General features: G+C 35.0%; 1 protein-coding gene across 8 annotated transcripts in view; it reads right to left on the bottom strand.

Moving 5' to 3' along the window:
- ARFIP1 (ADP ribosylation factor interacting protein 1) overlaps positions 1–21,129 on the bottom strand; it is a 131,430-nt gene that overhangs the window by 27,080 nt on the left and 83,221 nt on the right. For 5 of the 8 annotated variants that reach the window (XM_055276151.2, XM_055276148.2, XM_063638282.1 and 2 more), the window contains 4 exons: positions 19,915–20,023; positions 12,735–12,847; positions 4,141–4,362; positions 2,467–2,624 (listed from right to left, as the gene is read on the bottom strand). In XM_055276151.2, coding sequence (XP_055132126.1) covers positions 2,467–2,624; positions 4,141–4,362; positions 12,735–12,847; positions 19,915–20,023 — 602 coding nt within the window. Of the gene's footprint in view, positions 1–2,466; positions 2,625–4,140; positions 4,363–12,734; positions 12,848–14,450; positions 14,547–19,914; positions 20,024–21,129 lie in introns of all 8 variants that reach the window. The other 3 variants (XM_055276147.1, XM_055276145.2, XM_055276146.2) reach the window with 1 other exon arrangement.

Genomic DNA, 21,129 nt, shown 5'->3' with positions numbered 1-21,129 from the left:
CAGAGGGCTAGGAAATACTTGTACACAATGCATAATAGGGAGCATTAAAAGGCCACTCAGGCATTTGCCTAAATTACCACTTTTTGTACTGATCAAATAGATGACCCTTGCCCTAAAAGTCAGTAAATTCTGGCTTTGACAGAGAAGAAAATTCAGCTACTGAAAAACTTTTAACCTTGGATTCTTTGTGACTATTATCTACCAGTAGGCAATGTTTTAGTGTTAACAACTAGCCAATTCCACAGCTATTTCATAAACAACAGAAAAGTCAAACCCCAAGCTAAGCTTAATGAATAAGATCATACATTGTAATTTGAATAAAAAAGGATAAATTATGGGATGACATAAAACAAAAACAACATTACTGTTGTTGTTTTTTGAAGTATACACAGAGGCTGTGTAAGGGTTTCCCTTAAGAAACCAGCTACCAAGTACATGTAACTTGATTTATAATTTTGTTCAAAAGTTCCAAATGAACCTATATACTGTATTTTATAATCTGAGATCTTATACCACATTATACTTAAGGCACTAATACTCAGGTATAAGGCCTACTGATAAAATGTGAACCATAGAGAACCAATGGGTTCTCATTTTGGCTTTGAAATTGACTACAAGTGAGCAAACCATTTAACCTCTAGAGTGTTTTCTCCTCTACAAATTAATTATAAACTGTTTAGAAATAAAAGCTGAAGGGAAAGAGATTATCATTAACGAAAATATATTTCAGGATAGGTAGACAATTGCAAAGTAGAGAAACAATCTAGATTCACAAAGCTCTTAACTAGGAGGTGGTGGCGGTATTTTTGGAAGAAAACAATATTCATCTTTAAAACCCATAAATGTTAAAACAATCAGAAAGACTAGAAAATATGAATATTTAAAATGATTAGAGATAAAAGAAAGAGTACCATTATGAACAAATTAGGACATTATGAATAAGGAACAGACAAATTTAGAAAAGGATCAAGTAAAACTTACATAAATGAATTTTTAAATTCGTATATACAATGAACCCTTTGAAAAATATAATTTCCATGAAAGGATTTAAATTGAGACTGAAAAACCAATTACTGAGAATGTTATTGAAGAGATTTCCACGGAAGGCTATCTTACTAACAGCTATCCTCACCCTTACCCCTCCACACAACCACAGCTGTTTGACCTTCATTTTCAAGTCAATAAGAATCTCATACTTTAATACTAAATGGAAAATGACATAATAAACATGGTATGGGACAGAAGCATCTCTTCCTGTGAAAACATCAAAAATTAACTTTTCGAAATGATTTGAGCTTTTACTTAATTGAAGTGTAAGGAAATATATAGTTAATAAGCACTCAATTGCAAAAATACTAGATGAGTTTGGAGTTTTTACAGGTATTTCTCATACCATTAAACTAGGATAAGAGGCCAAAGAGTAAAGTTATCCTTCTAAAAGGTAAAGTTTATCTTCAACTATGCATAAAAAGTATAATGGAAAATAAGAATTTTGAGTGTTCAAAAGAAAAAAACCTCAAAAGGGACTAGAATGATACTTAAATAAAAGTGGTAGGGCATATGGGGAAAAACCTGGGCCTGGAATCAAAAGGTAAAAAAGGCTATTATAGGTCTGCCATATTTTAGACCCTTCAAAATATTTATTAATATATTTAATATATATTTTGTTCACCATTTAACAGGATAGTTATGAGACAGGGCAACTGTATATATACATATATATATATGAATATGGATATATAAAAACCCATTAAAATAGGATGTATAAAAACACTGCATTATAAACAGCTATCAACATACAAGTCAAATATTTAATTTATATAAAAGGTAAAATACGAAAGGGTTTGAAGGCTTGTTATAATCTGGATAAATGGAAGATGACTGATCCTAACAAACAAAAATCACGGAGGCGAAACGAGCTTATTTATTCAATAGAAACTGAAAGTACGGGTCTGGCTATTGTGGAAGTAGTGGTAATAAGGATGAAAGGTAAATTTAGGCGAGAGTATAGAGGACCATGTAATGCCTACCTGGTAGAACACAGGGCCCTGTCCTCTTCTAAAGAAGCTGGAGCTGGGAGATCCTCCATTTCCCTACTCACTAGAAGGCAGGGTTTGGGCACATGACCAAGGCTCAACTAGATAATCTCAAGGCAATGAAGCAAGTATTCATGGGTATTTAGGAAATTATTTATGGTAGCTGTGGCAGCATCAAGTACTAGAGGCACCCAGCATAGGGGTTCTAATTAGATTCTTCTGAGGCTTAACTTGGCTTTGGTTCTTGGTTGTTTCCAGAATCTTGTTCTCTACCTTTCTGCCAGTTCTGTAGAGGTATCCTATAACTTTCCAGTACATTTTTTTCCTGCCCGTATTGGCCAGAGTTGGTTTCTGTTGTTTGTAACCAAAAAATTAACTGAATTATATGCCATCTGTAAAACAGACAACACAGTAAAAATGTATACCTTACCTGGCACTTTCATACTGTTTCACAGTCATTAATGTATCTTCAATGGTTTTATTCACCAAAGTGTTCACACTAGCAATGAAAAAATTAATGGCCCCAAGAAGAGTCTCTCCATTTTTAGCCAGCAGCTTCTGGGTATCGGCATTATAGCCAAATTCTTCCTAAAACAAAGAAGTCACCTTAATTTGTGCAGTAGTAAATCAGTAAAAGTGACTTAAAAATCTCAAGCACGTCATTAATGGGAAAACATGTGATTTAGAGATCTAGCTGTAGCAGTTTTACTTTTTCTTTCCGTCTTTAAGAATCAAAATCACAGCTAGCTATATAATTACTGAAAAAGTCTAATAAACCAAAATTGTCATCAGCTCAGATACATACCTAAAAGCTAAATAATTTTTCTAAGTTACTTTGTAGTAGAAACAATATTTTCATTTCTACATTTTGTTTCTATTATACTATAAGCACAGCTGTTGGAAAGAAAAATATAGCAGATTATTAATCAGAGAAACTATAACTTTCACAGCCAAATTAGGTAATAATTGGTTAAAACTTTCAGACATAAAACAAAGTGCATTTTTTTGTGTTTTGACTGATTCTCCTCAAAGTATAAATATTAACAATACATATTTCTTTGTAAACTTGGTGACTAGCTGACTCCCAAGCTCAGCTCTATCTAGGCACACAACTGAGGAAGGATCACTCAACACCAGATTTAGTTCATTCTTTTTGAATAAACTGCATCTTGGTGCAGTACACATTACACATGACTCCTTCGGATATGGCAAGAACTAACTCTAGCTCTGTAATTCAGCAGTGAAAGCTTTCCAGTGCAAGTTTTACTAATTAACAGATTAATCAGGAATGCACCTAACCAAATAAAAAAATCGATCACATATTTTAAGATGTATCATTTGATAATTCTCCAGTTTGCTACAAAACACTTTTCAATTTCAGTTGAAACAAATAATGTAATATTAAATTAACTAGAATATTAGAAGATACAAATTTAATGCTATTGCAATAGCTGTAATTACATTTCTTAGGTGACAAAGTATTCAATAATTCAGAAAATAGCAGGAAAGTAAAATTATCTTTATTATGCTAAAACCATTTTCCATTTAAGAGATGTCCATGTAACTCCACTCTGTACTCAGTCTTCAAAATATTATAGACCTTGACTTGCAAATATTGGCAGATAAAGGACCACATAAAAAGACTAACAATCAATGTATGTAAAAACTAAAATGAAAGGCAGGACAGCTTAAGATTTTTGGCACCAAATTTCCACAAGCTAAGTTACACACTTCACTGAAGTCTACATAAATGTTACTGGAAACAGAATAATACAGAAAACAACATTTTTACAACTTTTAGAAAAAGTTAACAGAACATACTACAACAGTAACCCTTGATACTGATTAAGAAGTAAAAGGCAAAATAAAATATTAACAAACAGGAAGAAAAATATGAAAGATTTATATACATACGATAATTCATAAAAAGTAAAGTTAACAGAAGTCAGTTGGGCCTTCTCAAAGTGATACGAAATATCTTAAAAGAAAATCTCAGAATTCCATTTTCATTAAGAGTTCAGCAAATCACAATAACAAATTACCTCTTAGAATACTTCTACTATCATTTTCTCCCATCCCTAATAGTTATTTAGAATAATCTTACATGAAGTTCTAGTGACTTCAAACTCAGGTCAGCAAATGCATCTCCAAGTTGCCTTTGGGTATGTACCATCTGGAAAAGCTGGGTGGACAATGTTTGAGCCAGTTTTAAAATATTTTCATATTTTTTCTTGTTATCCCTTAATATATCAATCTGAGCTTCAAGTTCAAGGTCCACAGTTCTTGAGCCACGGCCTAGCTTCTCAGAGATAATCTGTCGAGTACACTAAAAGTGGAAGATGCATTTTGTTTAGAAAGAAAAAACAAAACAAAATATAAATGCTAGAGCATATGGCATACACCATTTTTTGGATTCAAACAAGCTAGCGAAACAAACTGAAAATTGTCAGCTCCCTTAGTTGATCAGGACTCAGAAAGTAAATTCACCAGACGTGTCTAATAATTATTACTAATCAAAGGAAGTTTTAAGACATATTTAGCAAACTTATATACTGCCATAAGAACTCTCTCACATAATTATTTTGCAAGTTTAGTACATTTGGGTAAATTATCTAAAACAGAGATATTTGGCATTAAGACTAATACAGACTATTAATATAGGAATAATAAGAGCACCAAAATACTACTCTCTTATTGCTTTCAAATGCTCTTTTACTTCTATCTTCACCCTTAAATGACTTGTATATATATATATGTGTGTATGAATGAGGAATAAAGAAAGAAAGAGGAAGGAAGGAATGAAAGGCGGGGGGAAAAGAGGAAGAGAGAGAAACTACTAAGTTACTTTTACTCAGACAGTGTGGTATTATATGATGTTATTGTATTCTGCCCCAGAAATAATAATACAGAAACCTATATATTTTTTTTTTTTTGTCTGAGATGGAGTCTTACTCTGTTGCCCAGGCTGGATGAAGTGCAGTGGTCCAATCTCGGCTCACTGCAACCTCCACCTCCCAGGTTCAAGTGATTCTCATGTGTCGGCCTCCTAAGTAGCTGAGATTACAGGCGTGTGCCACCAAGCCCAGCTAATTTTTTGTATTTTTAGTAGAGATGGGGTTTTGCCATGTTGGCTAGGCTGGTCTCAAACTCCTGCGCTCAACTGATCCACCTACCTTGGCCTCCCAAAGTGCTGGGATTACAGGCATGAGCTGTTGTGCCCAGCCTAGAAACCTGTAATTTTTTAAAAGTATGTAATTTCAGAGCACATGGAAATAAGTTTTCTAGTATTAATGTTTTACTCTCAACTTAATTCAATAATACATTTTAAGAATAACTGGGGCATTAATATATACCTCATCATTAAATGTTATCAGAAATATTCTTAAAAAGTAGTAAATAAGTACTACAATTTTTTGTTTTGTTTTTTTGAGATGGAGTTTCACTCCTGTTGCCCAGGCTGGAGTGCAATGGTGCAATCTCAGCTCACCACAATCTCCACCTCCCGGGTTCAAGCGATTCTTCTGCCTCAGTCTCCCAAGTAGCTGGGATTACAGGCATGTGACACCACACACAGCTAATTTTGTATTTTTAGTAGAGATGGGGTTTCTCCATGTTGGTCAGGCTGGTCTCGAACTCCTGACCTCAGGTGATCTGCCCGCCTTGGCCTCCCAAAGTGCTGGGATTACAGGCATAAGCCACCGCACCCGGCCAGTACTACAATTTTTAAAACTTGCTCTTTATCATGTTCTTCAAAGTTCTGGTTACAGAATTAATGTCTGTGGTAAAAATTAAAATAATGCATGAAATAAGAGGTGAATTTCCTCTTCCTTTAATCACCCTGAATAGTAGAAAACTACTATTAACAGTCTGATAGGTATACTAGACTTTCCTTCAAACATATACAATCTCACATATATTTTTAAAGTAAATATGAGATTATGCTATATATAATATCCTGAATATTTCTTTTCTATGAACAAAATAATCTGAGACTTTTTCTTGTCAATATACACAAATCTGCTTATATATTTTTCTACTTCCCAACACATTTTCTATTCTCATCAACTAAGGATCCTTATAAACTTTTTTTTTTTTAACAAAAGAGTTTTATTTTTTAAAAGTAGAGAAATTCTTAACCACAAATAACAGGACAGGTGAGAGATCAAAACCATGGAAGGGGATAAAGTATTACTGTGGAAAACGTACAAACACTCCTAGGAAATGAAAACCACAAGAGAAACGTTGAATTGAAGATGTGATTTTAACAAGAAAACCATCAGCAAGAAATAATGCCTGAAATTTTAACAAGATAAAGGAGATAGATAGGTCACTTATTCCCATATTTTTCTTCCACACCAGGGTTTTACCTATGCAATATTATCAGAGACATTTACTCTATTCACAAGCCAAAGCATGTGGTACTTTCACAGCAGCCTAGATATAATAATCCATTAAGTCAGAATTCATTGAGGGAGCATTGTTTCTTAGCACAATGAGAGAAATGTACTCACTGCTGTCTGAGTGGCCTTTTTTTTCCCCACAGAAATAACAGTTACAAGCAGGCATGGAGGTGAAGAATTAATGAGGAAATGTTTTTTGCTTCCAGGAAGCCAAAGCAGTGGGAAGAGTAAGATGATACTGATTATAAGGCAAATTAAGATAAACTGGACACTTGAAAGAAGTTGTAAAACTAGATTCACATATATTCCAATCTGATAATTCTACACTCTTCAGCAAAACCTAAAGAATCTGGAAATGAGAGCACTACAGATTTCCTACAGGAAGATTTGTAAAGGAAGTTGTAGTGAGAAGATATAAAGTTGCTACCCATTTCCCAACTCATCAGGGTCCTAGAGGAAGTGTCTTAGATGATCTCTACAGTGGATTTTTATTTAAATTGCTTTCTAGTATATACTGAAATAAAATGTCATATTGGAGATCAGTATATATTATAAAGCAAGTTTAAAACAGAAGACAATTAACAATCTAAATTATTTAACCTTCCTCGGAGTCCCTGAAAATGGAGATCACTTACAATGAGCTGGTGGTCCTATTCAGTTTTCCATACAAATGAAAAATTCATTTTGAAGAATAGGACAAATGATGCTAAATTTAAGAGGCAAAAGGAAGCTAAAGTAAATTACTGACCTATGTAGATTCTCTACTTGGGAGAGGGTGGGTGAAATACAGTGATAGTGTACAAAATACCATGAATCAGCATTATACTGGTTTATGAATTTATGCAACAGTCAACTGTGTACTCTGAGTATTTAAGTAGTGTATTAGTCCATTTTCACCCTGCTGATAAAGACATACCTGAGACTGGGAATAAAAAGAGGTTTAATTGGACTTAGAGTTCCACGTGGCTGGGAGGCCTCAGAATCATAGTGGGAGGCAAAAGGCACTTCTTACATGGTGGCAGCAAGAGAAAATGAGAAAGAAGCAAAATCGGAAACCCCTGATAAACGTATCAGATCTCGTGAAACTGATTCACTATCGCAAGAACAGCACAGGCAAGATCGGCCCCCATGATTCAATTACCTATCCCTGGGTCCCTCCCACAACACATGGCAATTCTGGGAGATACAATTCAAGCTGGGATTTGGGTGAGGACACAACCAAACTATATCATTCCACCCCTGGCCCCTTCAAATCTCATGTCCACATATTTCAAAACCAACTATGCCTTCCCAACAGTCCCCCAAAGTCTGAACTCATTTCAGCATTAACCCAAAAGTCCACAGTCCAAAGTCTCATCTGAGACAAGGCAAGTCCCTTCCGTGTATGAGTCTGTAAAAATCAAAAGCAAGCTAGTTAGTTCCTAGATACAATGGGGGTACAGGTATCGGGTAAATACAGCCATTCCAAATGGGAGAAATTGGCCAAAACAAAGGGGGAGTTATAGGGCCCATGTAGTCCAAAATCCATCAGGGCAGTCAAATTTTAAAGCTCCAAAATGATCTCCAGGTCTCGCATCCAGGTCCCACTGATGCAGGAGGTGGGTCCCTATGGTCTTGGGCAGCTCCAACCCTGTGCCTTTTCAGGGTACAGCCTTCGTCCCAGCTGCTCTCATGGGCTGGCGTTGAATGTCTGAGGTTTTTCCAGGTACATGGTGCAAGCTATCAGTGGATCTACCATTCAGGGGTCTGCAGGATGGTGGCCTTCTTCTCATAGCTCCACTAGGCAATGCCCTAGTAGGGACTCTGTGTGGGGGGCTCTGATCCCACGATTCCCTTCCGTACTGCCCTAGCAGAGGTTCTCCATGAGGGCCGCACCCCTGTAGCAAACTTCAGCCTGGGCATCCAGGCGTTTCCATATCTCTTCTGAAATCTAGGCAGAGGTTCCCAAACCTCAATTCCTGACTTCTGTGCACCCGCAGGCTCAACATCACGTGAAAGCTGCCAAGGCTTGGGGCTTCCACCCTCTGAAGCCACAGCCCAACCTCTACATTGGCCCCTTTCAGCCATGGCTGGAGCAGCTGGGACATAGGGCATCAAGTCCCTAGGCTGCATACAGCACAGGGACCCTGGGCCTGGCCCACGAAACCACTTTTTCCTCCTGGGCCTCCAGGCCTGTGATGGAAGGGGCTACCATGAAGGTTTCTGATATGGCCTGAAGACATTTTCCCCATCGTCTTGGCAATTAACATTAGGATCCTTGCTACGTATGCAAATTTCTGCAGCTGGCCTGAATTTCTCCCCCAAAATGGGTTTTTCTTTTCTATCGCATAGTCAGGCTGCAAATTCTCCAAACTTTTATGCTCTGCTTCCCTTATAAAACTGAATGCCTTTAACAGTACCCAAGTCACCGCTTGAATGCTTTGCTGCTTAGAAATTTCTTCTGCCAGATACCCTAAATCATCTCTCTCAGGTTCAAAGTTCCACAAGTCTCTAGGGTAGGGGCAAAATGCCGCCAGTCTCTTTGCTAAAACATAACAGGAGTCACCTTTGCTCCAGTTCCCAATAAGTTCTTCAGCCTGGATTTCATTGTCCATATCGCTATTAGCATTTTGGGCAAAGCCATTTAACAAATCTCTAGGAAGTTCCAAACATTCTCACATTTTCCTATCTTCTTCTGAGCCCTTCAAACTATTCCAATCTCTGCCTATTACCCAGTTCCACAGTCGCTTCCACATTTTCGGGTATCTTTTCAGCAACACCCCATTCCTGGTACCAATTTACTGTATTAGTTGGTTTTCATACTGCTGATAAAGACAGACCTGAGACTGGGAATAAAAAGAGGTTTAACTGGACTTACAGTTCCACATGGTTGGGGAGGCCTCAGAATCATGGCAGGAGGCGAAAGGTACTTCTTATATGGTGGCAGCAAGAGAAAATGAGAAAGAAGCAAATGCAGAAACCCCTGATAAACCCACCAGATCTTGTGAGACTTATTCACTATCACGAGAATAGCATGGGAAAGACCGGCTCCCATGATTCAATTACCTCCCCCTAGGTCCCTCCCACAACTCATGGGAATTCTAGGAGATACAATTCGAGTTGAGATTTGGGTGGGGACACAGCCAAATCGTATCAAGTAGCACCAAGAGCTCTTCTGTAGTGCCAAAAAAAGAAAGAATAAAGGTATTCAAGTACAAGCAAAAGAATAAACTTATGGCAACAACTGACAGATACAACAAGGATTATTAAGGTAAGGGATAGAGAAGGTAGCATAAAAAGAAAATGAATAGGGGAAGTAGGTCAACCAATAAATGAATGAGGCAACATTACAAGAAAAACAGCCATGAAAGTTTAAAAGATGCTGGTTTAAAGACATCAAAGGTTAATTTGATAAGGGTATGAATGCTAATGGCAAATTCTTAAACATTAAGAAAAAAGTTTGGGAAAGATGCCAAATAGCTCTGAATGCTGAAACTGAGATGATTATTCTTTTTTTTTTTTTTAAAGACAAACTTCAAAAAGCACTCTATTCTAGACTAGGAAAAAATAAAAATAAAAAACATAAACCACAGTTTATTATTTCAACTATTTCTGTAGATGAAAATAAATAAGAAAATAGATTTTGGATTCAAATTTTGTGAATACAATCAGGTAGATTAAAATAATATTTAAGAAGATAGGTTCAATGTCTAAACCTAAAATTGCTCCTATTATATGTTTGCTTTGAATCACCATGTTGGTCTTGGGACCAAAATTAACAACCAATAAATGAAGCTAAATATTCCCTTTAAGGAAAAGTATTAAAGCATTTGTTACAGAATAGAAACCAAAGAAATTAAAGGTAGAAAGCATGAAGGAGAGAGGACCAAAGACATAGCCAGAATCAAGTTATTCGAGAGTAAAATGGGGCCAGGTGTGGTGGCTCAATACCTGTAAGTCCCTGCACTTTGGGAGGCTGAGGTGGGAGGACTGCTTGAACCCAGGAGTTCAAGACCAGCCTAAGCAACATAGGGAGACTCCCTCTCCAAAAAAAAAAATTAGAAATTAGCCAGGAGTGGTGACGCCTGCCTGTATCCCAGCTGCTCAGGAGGCTGAGATGAGAGGATCACTTGGGTCCAGGTGGTTATGGTTGCAGTGGGCCATGATCATACAACTGCATTCGAGCCTGAGTGACAGAGTGAGACCCTATCTACACAAACAAACAAACAGTAAAATGGATAACAAGCACAGTCCTGAATCAACCAAATCAGAATCAGTATTTGAAGCATTATCCAAATGACAGTGAATGCCCAACATTAGCTAAAATTTGAGCTGAGCAGCTCAAAAAGCAATAAGAACAGAGAGTCATGTAGACCCCATAAAGTCATTACACTATGAACTTTTTTTGGTTGAGTGGAATATGTCAGCCTGGACACACTGGACTATTAACTCCGCAGAATCATGTAAGTCAGATACTTTTTCTTTTTTGACCTAGATTAAAATATCCAAGTTAAGTTCTAATGAAAAAAATTGTCATTTAAAAATAAGGTTTAAAGAAAATAATGCCTCCTTCACATAGTACTATACCATATGTATAACATTTTAAAGAGTTGTCAGTTTCATTAACACAAATTTTTAATAGGCTAAATGTGGCATATTAATATGAGATAAATATGGAATCTTAATAGTGATTCAACTCAGATTATTGTAGAGGTAAGAGATGCAAGAAAAGAAACAGATAATAACACAGAAACACACAGGAACAAATAGATAATGAACAAGGAAAACATCAACTAAACAACATGAAAGGAAGGCTCAAATGAACAAAAAGCTTAAATTTGCTCAGTCTAGTATGAAAGATGAACAGGTAAAATGAAAGGGAATTCCAAGCAGTAGGCAAATATAGCCTTATGAACAAAGTTACGGAAGCATGCAACAGCACATATTGTTTAGGAAGTTTCTGGGTAATTTGGTATGAATCACTTGATCCATAGATAGAAAAGGGGCAGAGACAGAGTGGGAAAGGTAGATAGAGGTCAGATTCATGCCATTCTAAAAACAGTGGGAATCGACTGAAGGATTTTAAGCAGGAGCGAACCCACGTTAGGCAGGGTCGAACATGTAATCTTAGTGAATTGGTTAAGAAGCTGTTACAGTAATGTGAGAGAGTAATAAATAAATCTATGGCTGTGAAGGCTGGGATGGAGAAGAACAGGGGAAAAAATGACAGAATATTAAGAAGGCAGAATGCATAGGACTTAATGACTGACTGGCTATGTGGAATCAGCAAGAAGACGGAATAGAAATCCGTGAATATTTTAGAAGAAGAGTTTAAGCAAGCATCACTTTTTGAAGACTACCATTGGGATTTCTCAGATTCTACACTGACATGAGCTAAATAATTTTTGGACAGATTCATGTAACATGTTTCACGGAGGTTTTACCATCTTAAGAAAACCTATACTTTTGTAGAAGACTTCTAGATCATATTTTAAGGTATTAACTGAAAGAATAAATTCACTTCTGTTTTACTGCTGAGAAGATGTAAGAAAGGCCTGTTCTGTATAAAAATATAGACAGCTCCTAATTTACCAATCACTAGACCCACAATCAGTTCATGAATATAGGGAGAATTGTGGCTAATGTTCTAACCTGAGCTGCTAGGGCTTTCATCCTAACTATTCCACGAATTCTACTGTCTTGCCCCTGTCAAAATTCAAAAAATACTAAGTGGATTTGGGGGTTGAGCTGTTTGTAATACATCAAATACAATATGGGTTAAATAATTTGCTTTTTTGTTTTATGGAGGGCATAAGAAAATAATCACCAATTACTCTGAAGCAATGCAATTAAGAATGTTAACCAACTTTAGAAACACGACTCATTTGCAATCTGGTGTTGCCCATATAGTTAATGCTTAGTTATCATGGTAAAATCAGAGAATTTCAAACTTCGGAGAACTAATATACCTCTCTTCACCTTCAGCTCCTATAAAGTATCAAAAGGAGGGGAAGGAGCAAATATATCTATAGTAGCTCTACGGCTAAATAAATTCCAAAGCAGTACATGTCTTCAATTATGTACATTATCGGTTAATAAGCATTTTAATAGCTTTTTTACTCTTTTGTACTAAATTCTTAAATTACATGCAAAGATCAATGATAAAACAAACACTTCATTTTCTAATTGTATTTCTACCATGTTTAGATGGCATTTTCTTTTCTCTATGTGCATTTAATTGCAACATAATGACTTGAATAAACATATAAATGAACTTTTTTAGAGCCATTTAGGGTGGAAACATTAAATAATTACAAACCTTATAGGTGTTTAGACTCCACTTTCTAACAAGTTCTAACTTTTCCATTGCAGGATTTTTAATTTCATCTGCTAGAATAACTGGTCCACTTTTTGTCTGTGTTCTCTGGCCACCTGCAAGATAACAAAAGATAAAAATACAATCCAGATGAAGACAATCAGGGAAAGAAAACAAAACCCTGACATTGTTCAAATTAAAATACTTATGCATCTAAAAAAAGAAAAAAGGTTCCCACAAAGTAAAGAACTAGAACTTCCTGGAATTGCTGAGGATAGTTTCCTAATTACTTAAACAACACTTCTATCCATTAAACACAAACGCCATGTGACTTATCTGTCTTCTTTAAATAAACAAACAAAAAAACCCTGCTGCAATCAGCTTAATTTTCTATATAAGCTGCCGTTTACTTCAAGAAAAATAAAATTTCCACAACTAATCTTATACACTAATGACACTAAAAAAGAAGTATCTTAGTCGATAAAAATCTAAAAGGCCACGTATTCCCCACAGTGATCTTTCACTGTAATGTGCAGACTACAACAACAATAGAATGTTGCTATAATTTTGGAGAATTTGAAAAAAATAATTCAAATTTCATATAGTAGTTCAATTCAAATAGTCATTAAAGATATGCTATCACTAGTATGAAAGGCTGGGTTGAAACAAGATCTATATTGTACCTCTTTTTTCTCAAGAGACCACAAAAAAAAAAAAGGTAAGAAAACCAAAAAGAGCCATAATGAATAAAGAAGCAGTGTAAATTCCTGACAATGTACTCTTCCAACAATTAAGAATTTTTGATGTGAAAGCAACTCTACAACTATATAGTTCTTAATAGTAAAATAGTTTTCATAGTCAAAATATTTTTCATTTCAGTTTTGGGATGGAAACTTTCTAATAATTTAAAAAGAATAATGAAATAAGGAAAAGAGAAAAATTAGGATCAGCCCCCAGTAAAAATCCCAAAAAATTTCTTCTCTCACTTATTCCTATAACCAGACCAATCTTTCCCATAGCTTTACCAGTCCAAGAACAAGAATGGTATATAAAATAGAACACATTTAAGAATTTACAAAATTTTCACAAAACAAAATATAAATGTTAACAATTCATATAAGAAGAAACATGGAGTTCATTTTTTCTCCCATTTTTATAGTCCAGTAACAGTAAAGTGCAGAGCAAATTGAATGTGAAGATACTGATTTTCCCAAGTATTTTTTCACTGGGTATAACTGGTAAATTAATAGTATTGTGTTGCAATCTGCAAACTATTTGTAAGTTAAAGCTAAAAGTAAGAAGACAAGACCTTTTTCATTTAACCCATTCTTAAAAACAACCAACCTAATTGTTGAAGGTTGTTTTTCCTTTAACTGAAAATAGAAGGCAGAGCTGCAAAGATGAGAGTTTAGGATCAAACGGTAAATCTACATTTTCCAGAGCAAAGAAAGAATGATTTAAAGCAAATCAAATTTTATAATGTTTTAATTTTAAAATGGATTAAGTTTCAGGTATGAGATACAGCCTAATTATTCTGAAAAGCCACAAAGATAGGATACAGTTAGAAAAATTATTTCCTTTATTGTTAATAAGGCAGCCACCAAAAAAGTCAGAATAACACACACCTAAGAATATAAAGCAAGTGATTATGAAACTGAGTAAATTAGTGTAGCTTCAGCAGTAGCAAGAAGGGCTTTATCCAATCACTGCAGTGAATACCTGCAGGAACAATTAAATCACTTCCTTGTTGAGCCACTCGACTAGCTGCAACCCTGCTAGGAGACATAACAGATGGCAGTGGTGGTGCTGGGGAACCTGAAAAGGTAGACATTTTAACTGTGAAAATCCTTTTCCTCCTCCATATACTGTACATTTTGAATATAGGGTTACTGATATTTCCTTTAAAAATATTCAGATACTAGGATTAAAAGTTGGAATTAATATATTTGTTTTCTTTCAGGGAAGGACTAATAATAAATGTATGCTACCAGGCTCAGTTTTTATTTAAACTTTTCATCAAACTATCAAAACTAAACAAAATATGTAACTATATGATGAAATCTGGTAAGATGACATCTAACCAGGATTTTAACTGGACTCTACTATTTCCAAAATCAGTTAACAGAATGTGAATACAGTCCCATAGTTGGATGATTCAAAGGTTCGGTAAATATTTCATAACTTGCTACTCTCATATATAAAGCAAAAGCTCTTCAAGTAAAAATTCAAAGGCATGTAAGGGATATTAAAACATGCTTTCATACATCTTATAAGAAATGTGAAAGAATTACAGCCTTCACAGGAATTGTAGCCCAAAATTTCAAATCATAAATCAAATGTCACATAGTGTGTCTCATTGCTATTCATAATGTGGACATAGGGGACCCTTCTTCAATTCACCTGGACACTTGTTAGAAATGCAAAATCTCAGTCCCTGCCCAGACCTACTGAACCCAAACCTGCATTTTCATAACATTTCCCCAGGTGATTTGTATGTACTTTGAAATTTGAGAAGTAGAATATTTTTTGACATTATAAGAATCACTTTTGGAGCTTTTAAAACATACCTGGGATACTCAACAAGATCTACTGCTTATCAGTGAAACAGGCATCAATTCTTTTGCAAAAGCCACTCAAGATGATTCTCAAACACAACCAAGTTTGAGAACCAGAGGAAACAACACAATTTTTGTATGAAACACAACTAAGTTTTAAATCCTAACACTGAGTTTAAAATTCTGGCTCTATCTACCACATGATACCAGGAACACCCTGGCAAATTACTAAATACCTCTGAGCCTTGATTATCTACAAAGTAAGAAATATTGACTACTGGCTGAGAGCGGTGGCTCATGCTTGTAATACCAGCACTTTGGGAGGCAGAAGCAGATGGATTGCTTGAGCTCAGGAGTTCAAGACCAGCCTGGGCAACATGGCAAAACACCATCTTGCTGGGCGTGGTGGCACAAGCCTGTAGTCCCACCCACTCAGAGGTTGAGGTAGAAGGACTGCTTGAGCCCAGGAGGAGGAGGCCGCAGTCAGCCGAGATCGCACCACTGAACTCCAACCTGAGTGACAGGGCCAGACCGTGTCTCAATTAAAAAAGAAAGAAAGAAAAGAAAAGAAAAGAAAAGAAAAGAAAGAAAGAAAGAAAGAAAGAAAGAAAGAAAGAAAGAAAGAAAGAAAGAAAAGACTGACTAACCAACATTGCTGCTAATGTCTAGCATTAAACAAAAAAAAGGGAGTAATAAGTTTTTAAAACTGAAAAAATATTAAAGTCCTTCTATGTTTAGCTAAGAATATTTTAATGTCTATAATGTACTTTTATTTCAATTACACTCTTCCCCAGTTCTCTGGAAAAAATATATGAATTAAGTTCATAATTAAATTTCCTAATAAGAAAGACACTTTCTTTACTACTTTCTTTACTACTAGTAAAAATTGGTCATATCCCAGATGTACTAAATTCTGATGTAGAAACAGTCAGGAGTTCTAACAGTATAAAATATACCTTAACTTGAACTGGATCTCACATTAAAATTCAAACATGCAATAGACCTAAACTAAATATTGTTGTTAACTTTCAAAATGACAGATATTTGTCTCTTTAAATCTGTTAAATTATAAAATTTAAAACCAGAAGGGATGATGGAAATCAACTAAACTCTCACATTAAATGGTAAGTAAGATTAATGAAGCCCAGAGAAGTTAAAATAGTTTCTTATTAGAGACTCAGATGTTCTGAACACCATGGTATCTCCATTATTAAATTCAATATAGAAACCACTAATCTACAAGTTACTTGTTGAGTTGGAAGGCATTTTAATAGGTTATCCAGTCCAATCACCATTTTAAACAAAGACTATATCTCTACTGTCCAAGGCATAAGGGATTCTAAAATAAAGTGTAAAATAAAAGACTACTGTTCTTCCATGTCTTGACCCCAGGAATAGGAGCTCTATTGTTCTAGTTATTATAGTTTATTAATCTTGCATAAGAAATAAACCATAGCACTACATGAGATGTGTATAATATATATAACAAATGATATGTAACTTTCCAAAGTAAAACAGCACATGATGTAGTGTGGCTGTAACTGGGACTTCAGCTTTTTTGATTTACCTTCAAAGGTAATTATCACTTCTCTGTATCTTTAATACTTTAACCCTTTAAACAACTGTTACCAAAATCATTCACCAATACCAACTAAAAAATAAATAATAATACAGGATCTCTCAATAATACAGGATCTTACTAACTGGCTAAATTTGGGGAATTAAATCTATTTCATCTCAACAACAAAAATCTAGAAAGATGAATACATATGTGCAAAGATTTATACCCCCATTAAAACAAAACCCTGGTACCAAGTACACTTCACTCTTATGAGCTTTGATTTATTCATGATTTCCACTATTACTGATTCTGCAACATCTTTGGTGCCAGGCAGATTTCAATATTTGTTGTTTTTAAGCTGAATTTAAGTATAACTTTTTAATTTGCTCTAGACAGATAAAAAAGTAGATGGTTATACTCTTCTTGTTAACTGTTTAAGCAATAGTCATAATTTATCATTTAGTCATCTTCCAGAGAGCTAACATAGCCCTAATTCCTTTAACATTTTTTCGTAAGACCTATTTTCCAGATCGTAATCATTGTATGTTATTCTTTCTCATGTTCATTCCAATTTATCTACATAAACAATCACAACTTTCCAACAAATGCTTAACTAATTTAAGTATAGCAGCAGAATGATTATTTTCCTAATACACTGATCAACAATACGGTTTGGATTTTAAAGTTTTATAAACTCAGTTCAGAGAGACATATATTACTGCCGTTATCATGAAATATATTTTCTTATTCCAATTGGAAGGATTAGGATGTATCTATAAGCAAGTGAAACTGATGGGCATTTTAATGCTCATGTATATCAGTTCATAATGGCCAACTGATTTCAATTATTGTATAATACCATTATACAATAACTTTAAGGGGGAAAATGCCAGCTAAATAATTTCATTAAAATATTTAAAATATCTTAATAGTAAAATTAGTTTTTTATTCTGTGTTGACATTTAAATTTTAGAATTGGTGATTAGTCAAAAAAATGGTACCAAATTATGCAAAGTAAGCCTTATATTTTTCAGCACTCTTAGTTTTAGGTACTCAGTCAGCCCTTCCAAATTCAAAGTTATCCCTGATATAAGAATGCCGTGATGCTTCAGAATGACTACTAAGACATTGACGTGATTGCTCCCTTTATTTTTCTAAACATAAGAATGAAAAGAGAAAAAAAATGATGTCAGTAGACAGTCCATTCATTTCACAGCCTAAAGGAGAGGATATTATACTGGATTATCCTAAATGTCTATTTCCAGGATCCATATAGCAGAGAATATACTTCAAAATCTAAATTGTTCTTTAAATAAAGTATTGGCCAACTGTACAATAAAAACAGAATATGGCCGGGCGCAGTGGCTCACGCCTGTAATCCCAGCACTTTGGGAGGCCCAGGCGGGAGGATTGCCTGAGCTCAGGAGTTTGGAGACCAGCCTGATCAACATAGTGAAACTCCGTCTCTACTAAAAATACAAAAATTAGCCCGGTGCGGTGGCAGGCGCCTGTAATCCCAACTACTTGGGAGGCTGAGGCAGGAGAATCGCTTGAACTCGGGGGCAGAGGTTGCAGTAAGCCAAGATCATGCCACTGCACTCCAGCCTGGACAACAGAGTGAGACTCCATCTTTAAAAAAAAAAATACAGAATACTAATATCTGCAAGAGGGCTATGGTTTACAAAGGCATGGTCATAATCGTTTCTTCATTTTGTAAAATGTAATGCAGCATTAAAATTAATATGTGCTTAATTGAACTGAACATAAACTATAGCTACTACTTTACAGTACTGTCCAGAAAATCTATTTCCCACATCTAAATGTTTACACGGCTTTACTTTCACTCTTGTAAAAAAAAAAAAAAAGTTAAAAAAGTTATCACAAGTAAAAGCATTAAGAAAGGAGCCAATATTTTCCTATTAAAAACAGACACAGATATGAGACGTGTGCAGAAAAGAGTTAACACAGCAGGTCTAACTGCTATCCTTAAAAAGGCTGGCATGCGGCAACTTGAATTTTGGGAGGATTCCCTCCATTGCCAGAATGATTACGAGTGCCTCACTGTGCTTAAGCTGTTTACCTGCAATGTGGCTTATGCTGCTTACCTGCTTTCCTTCTGGAAGTCTAGAATCTTGGTATGTAACAGACAGAGAAACCTATGTGATCAGCCCCCAGTAAAAATCCCAAGCATGGAGTTTCTAAATGAGCTTCCCTAGTTAGCAAAATTTGACCTATGTTGTCAGTCTCACTGCTGGAGGAATTAAGCAATTCCTGTGTGATTAAGCTGGGAGAAGACTCTTGGAAGCTTATGCCTAGTTTTCCTCAGACTTAGCCTACGCACTTTTTGCCTTTACTGATTGTGCTTGCTACACTCATTATAATAAATCATAGCCATGAGTGTCACCATGTAAGTCCTGTGAGTTCTCCTAGCAAATTATTGATTTGGTTAAAAGAATGCTTAAAGAATATTAATTTGGCAGACATGTAAGAACAGCTTGGAAGAGTCAGAAACTGAGGCAAGATCAATCATAAAATACCACTATATCTCAGGTATTCAATAGCTACAGTTTAGGATAGAGAGGTGGTCAAAAGTATGGAGAGAAGGGAGGAAATTTAGGAATAATTAAGAGTAATTAAAATACAAACTTTTAATGAGTGTGGTCTTGGAGACCTCCTATATAATGTAAAAAGTTCATTTTTCTATTTGCTTTGAAATAAGAAATATGTATTTATAAAAATCAACAGTGATTTATAAATTTCATGGTTACAAGTTAAAATAATCTACATCTACATTTCTGATATAACTTTTGTTTTTACTTCAGTATTTTATAACCAATTTTTAAATAATAACCAGTGATATCATGCACATTGATCTGTTTATATAAAGGAGACTACTGAAATAATTCTTATATTACTTAAATTGAAGAGAAAAAGGAATACATTTATAATCAATGTTTTATCACAGAATGAAAGGGCTCCATTCTTGTGCTTTATTAATAAAGGTAGCATTTGGTGAACTTCTCCCATCCTCCATCCCAGCCATCTTTACAAATATATGGGCTCTTACCTTGAAATGCTCCAGCTTCAATAACGCCCTCTTTGGTATTGTCAAAGCCATGAGATGTAATTTGGGTTTCTGAGAGACTAAGTCCAGATGGTAATGAATGCTTCAAATCCTTAGCAAGATTTAAATAAAAGAAAAAAAACTTTGTAAAAAATCCCACATGACATAACAATTCAGAATAATTGTATCCTTTTAATCAAATCTTAGATTATTTTTCTCTCTGCTATGCGGTATTCCCTTATGCTGTCATGGCATTCTATAATGATGTATAATCAGCAGCAAATACAGCAAGATTTGTATTAAGTGGTATTGTGTACATCACATATAATACACTTTCATCATTTTGGAATTAAGCAGCAGGCAGATATTTAAATTCAATGTAAAAATTTTAATCTTACTGATACATCAGAAAAATTATTTTAATGAGCAAAATTAAGATCATTCAATTGCCATGTCTAATATGTAAAAGCTGACTGACATCTAATATAATCACAATGAGCCTGGCTAATGCGCAGTATAAACAAATCATTCACTTGCCATGTTAATTTCTTTTCCATTTCAAGAGGGGTTCTCTGACTTCAATCAGGGTGAGGTAAACAAAACTTATTTAGATTTACATTGCACAATGATAATAGTTAACCTAACTGCAAATTAGCCTATAACAGAACCTTATTATAATAAAAATAATATTCAACACTGGGTCTTAACAGCTTAAAAAGTATAAAAAGTCAAGAAGCACAATGTTCTTTAAAAGGCACAATCCTAGTTAAGTATATTCTAAGTTTTTTTTTCCAGAACCTTGTAAATTAAATCTCAGGGCTTAAGTAATGATTAGGCAAAAAGGCCAAGTAAAACTGTAAAATCACCAAGAAGCAAAGCTGAGGCTACAGTCTGCTGGCTTCCAGTGATGCAACAATAATGAATAATGTAGACTTAAATCTGGCCTATCCACGTGACCAGAACTTCAGAGAAATCAAACTGAAATGAAGGCATTAAATCTAAAATAAAATCACTTTTCTATTTACCTTTATTAAATTTTCATGGGAATTTCAGGGCTATGACAAGTTAAAAGTAAACATAGCTAGTAAGCTAAAGTTTTAGACTGATCATAGTTTAAGATAGCAGATTTTAGATCATAAATACATATAACTAGTGTTATATATTTTTTCTAATCCATTACACCTTTTCTTGATGTAATGGTATAGAGCCTATAGCAGG

The sequence above is a fragment of the Symphalangus syndactylus genome, chromosome 4 (genome assembly GCF_028878055.3).
Source record: "Symphalangus syndactylus isolate Jambi chromosome 4, NHGRI_mSymSyn1-v2.1_pri, whole genome shotgun sequence".
Classification (NCBI taxonomy): Eukaryota; Metazoa; Chordata; class Mammalia; order Primates; family Hylobatidae; genus Symphalangus; species Symphalangus syndactylus.
This window is presented reverse-complemented; position numbering and strand designations above follow the sequence as displayed.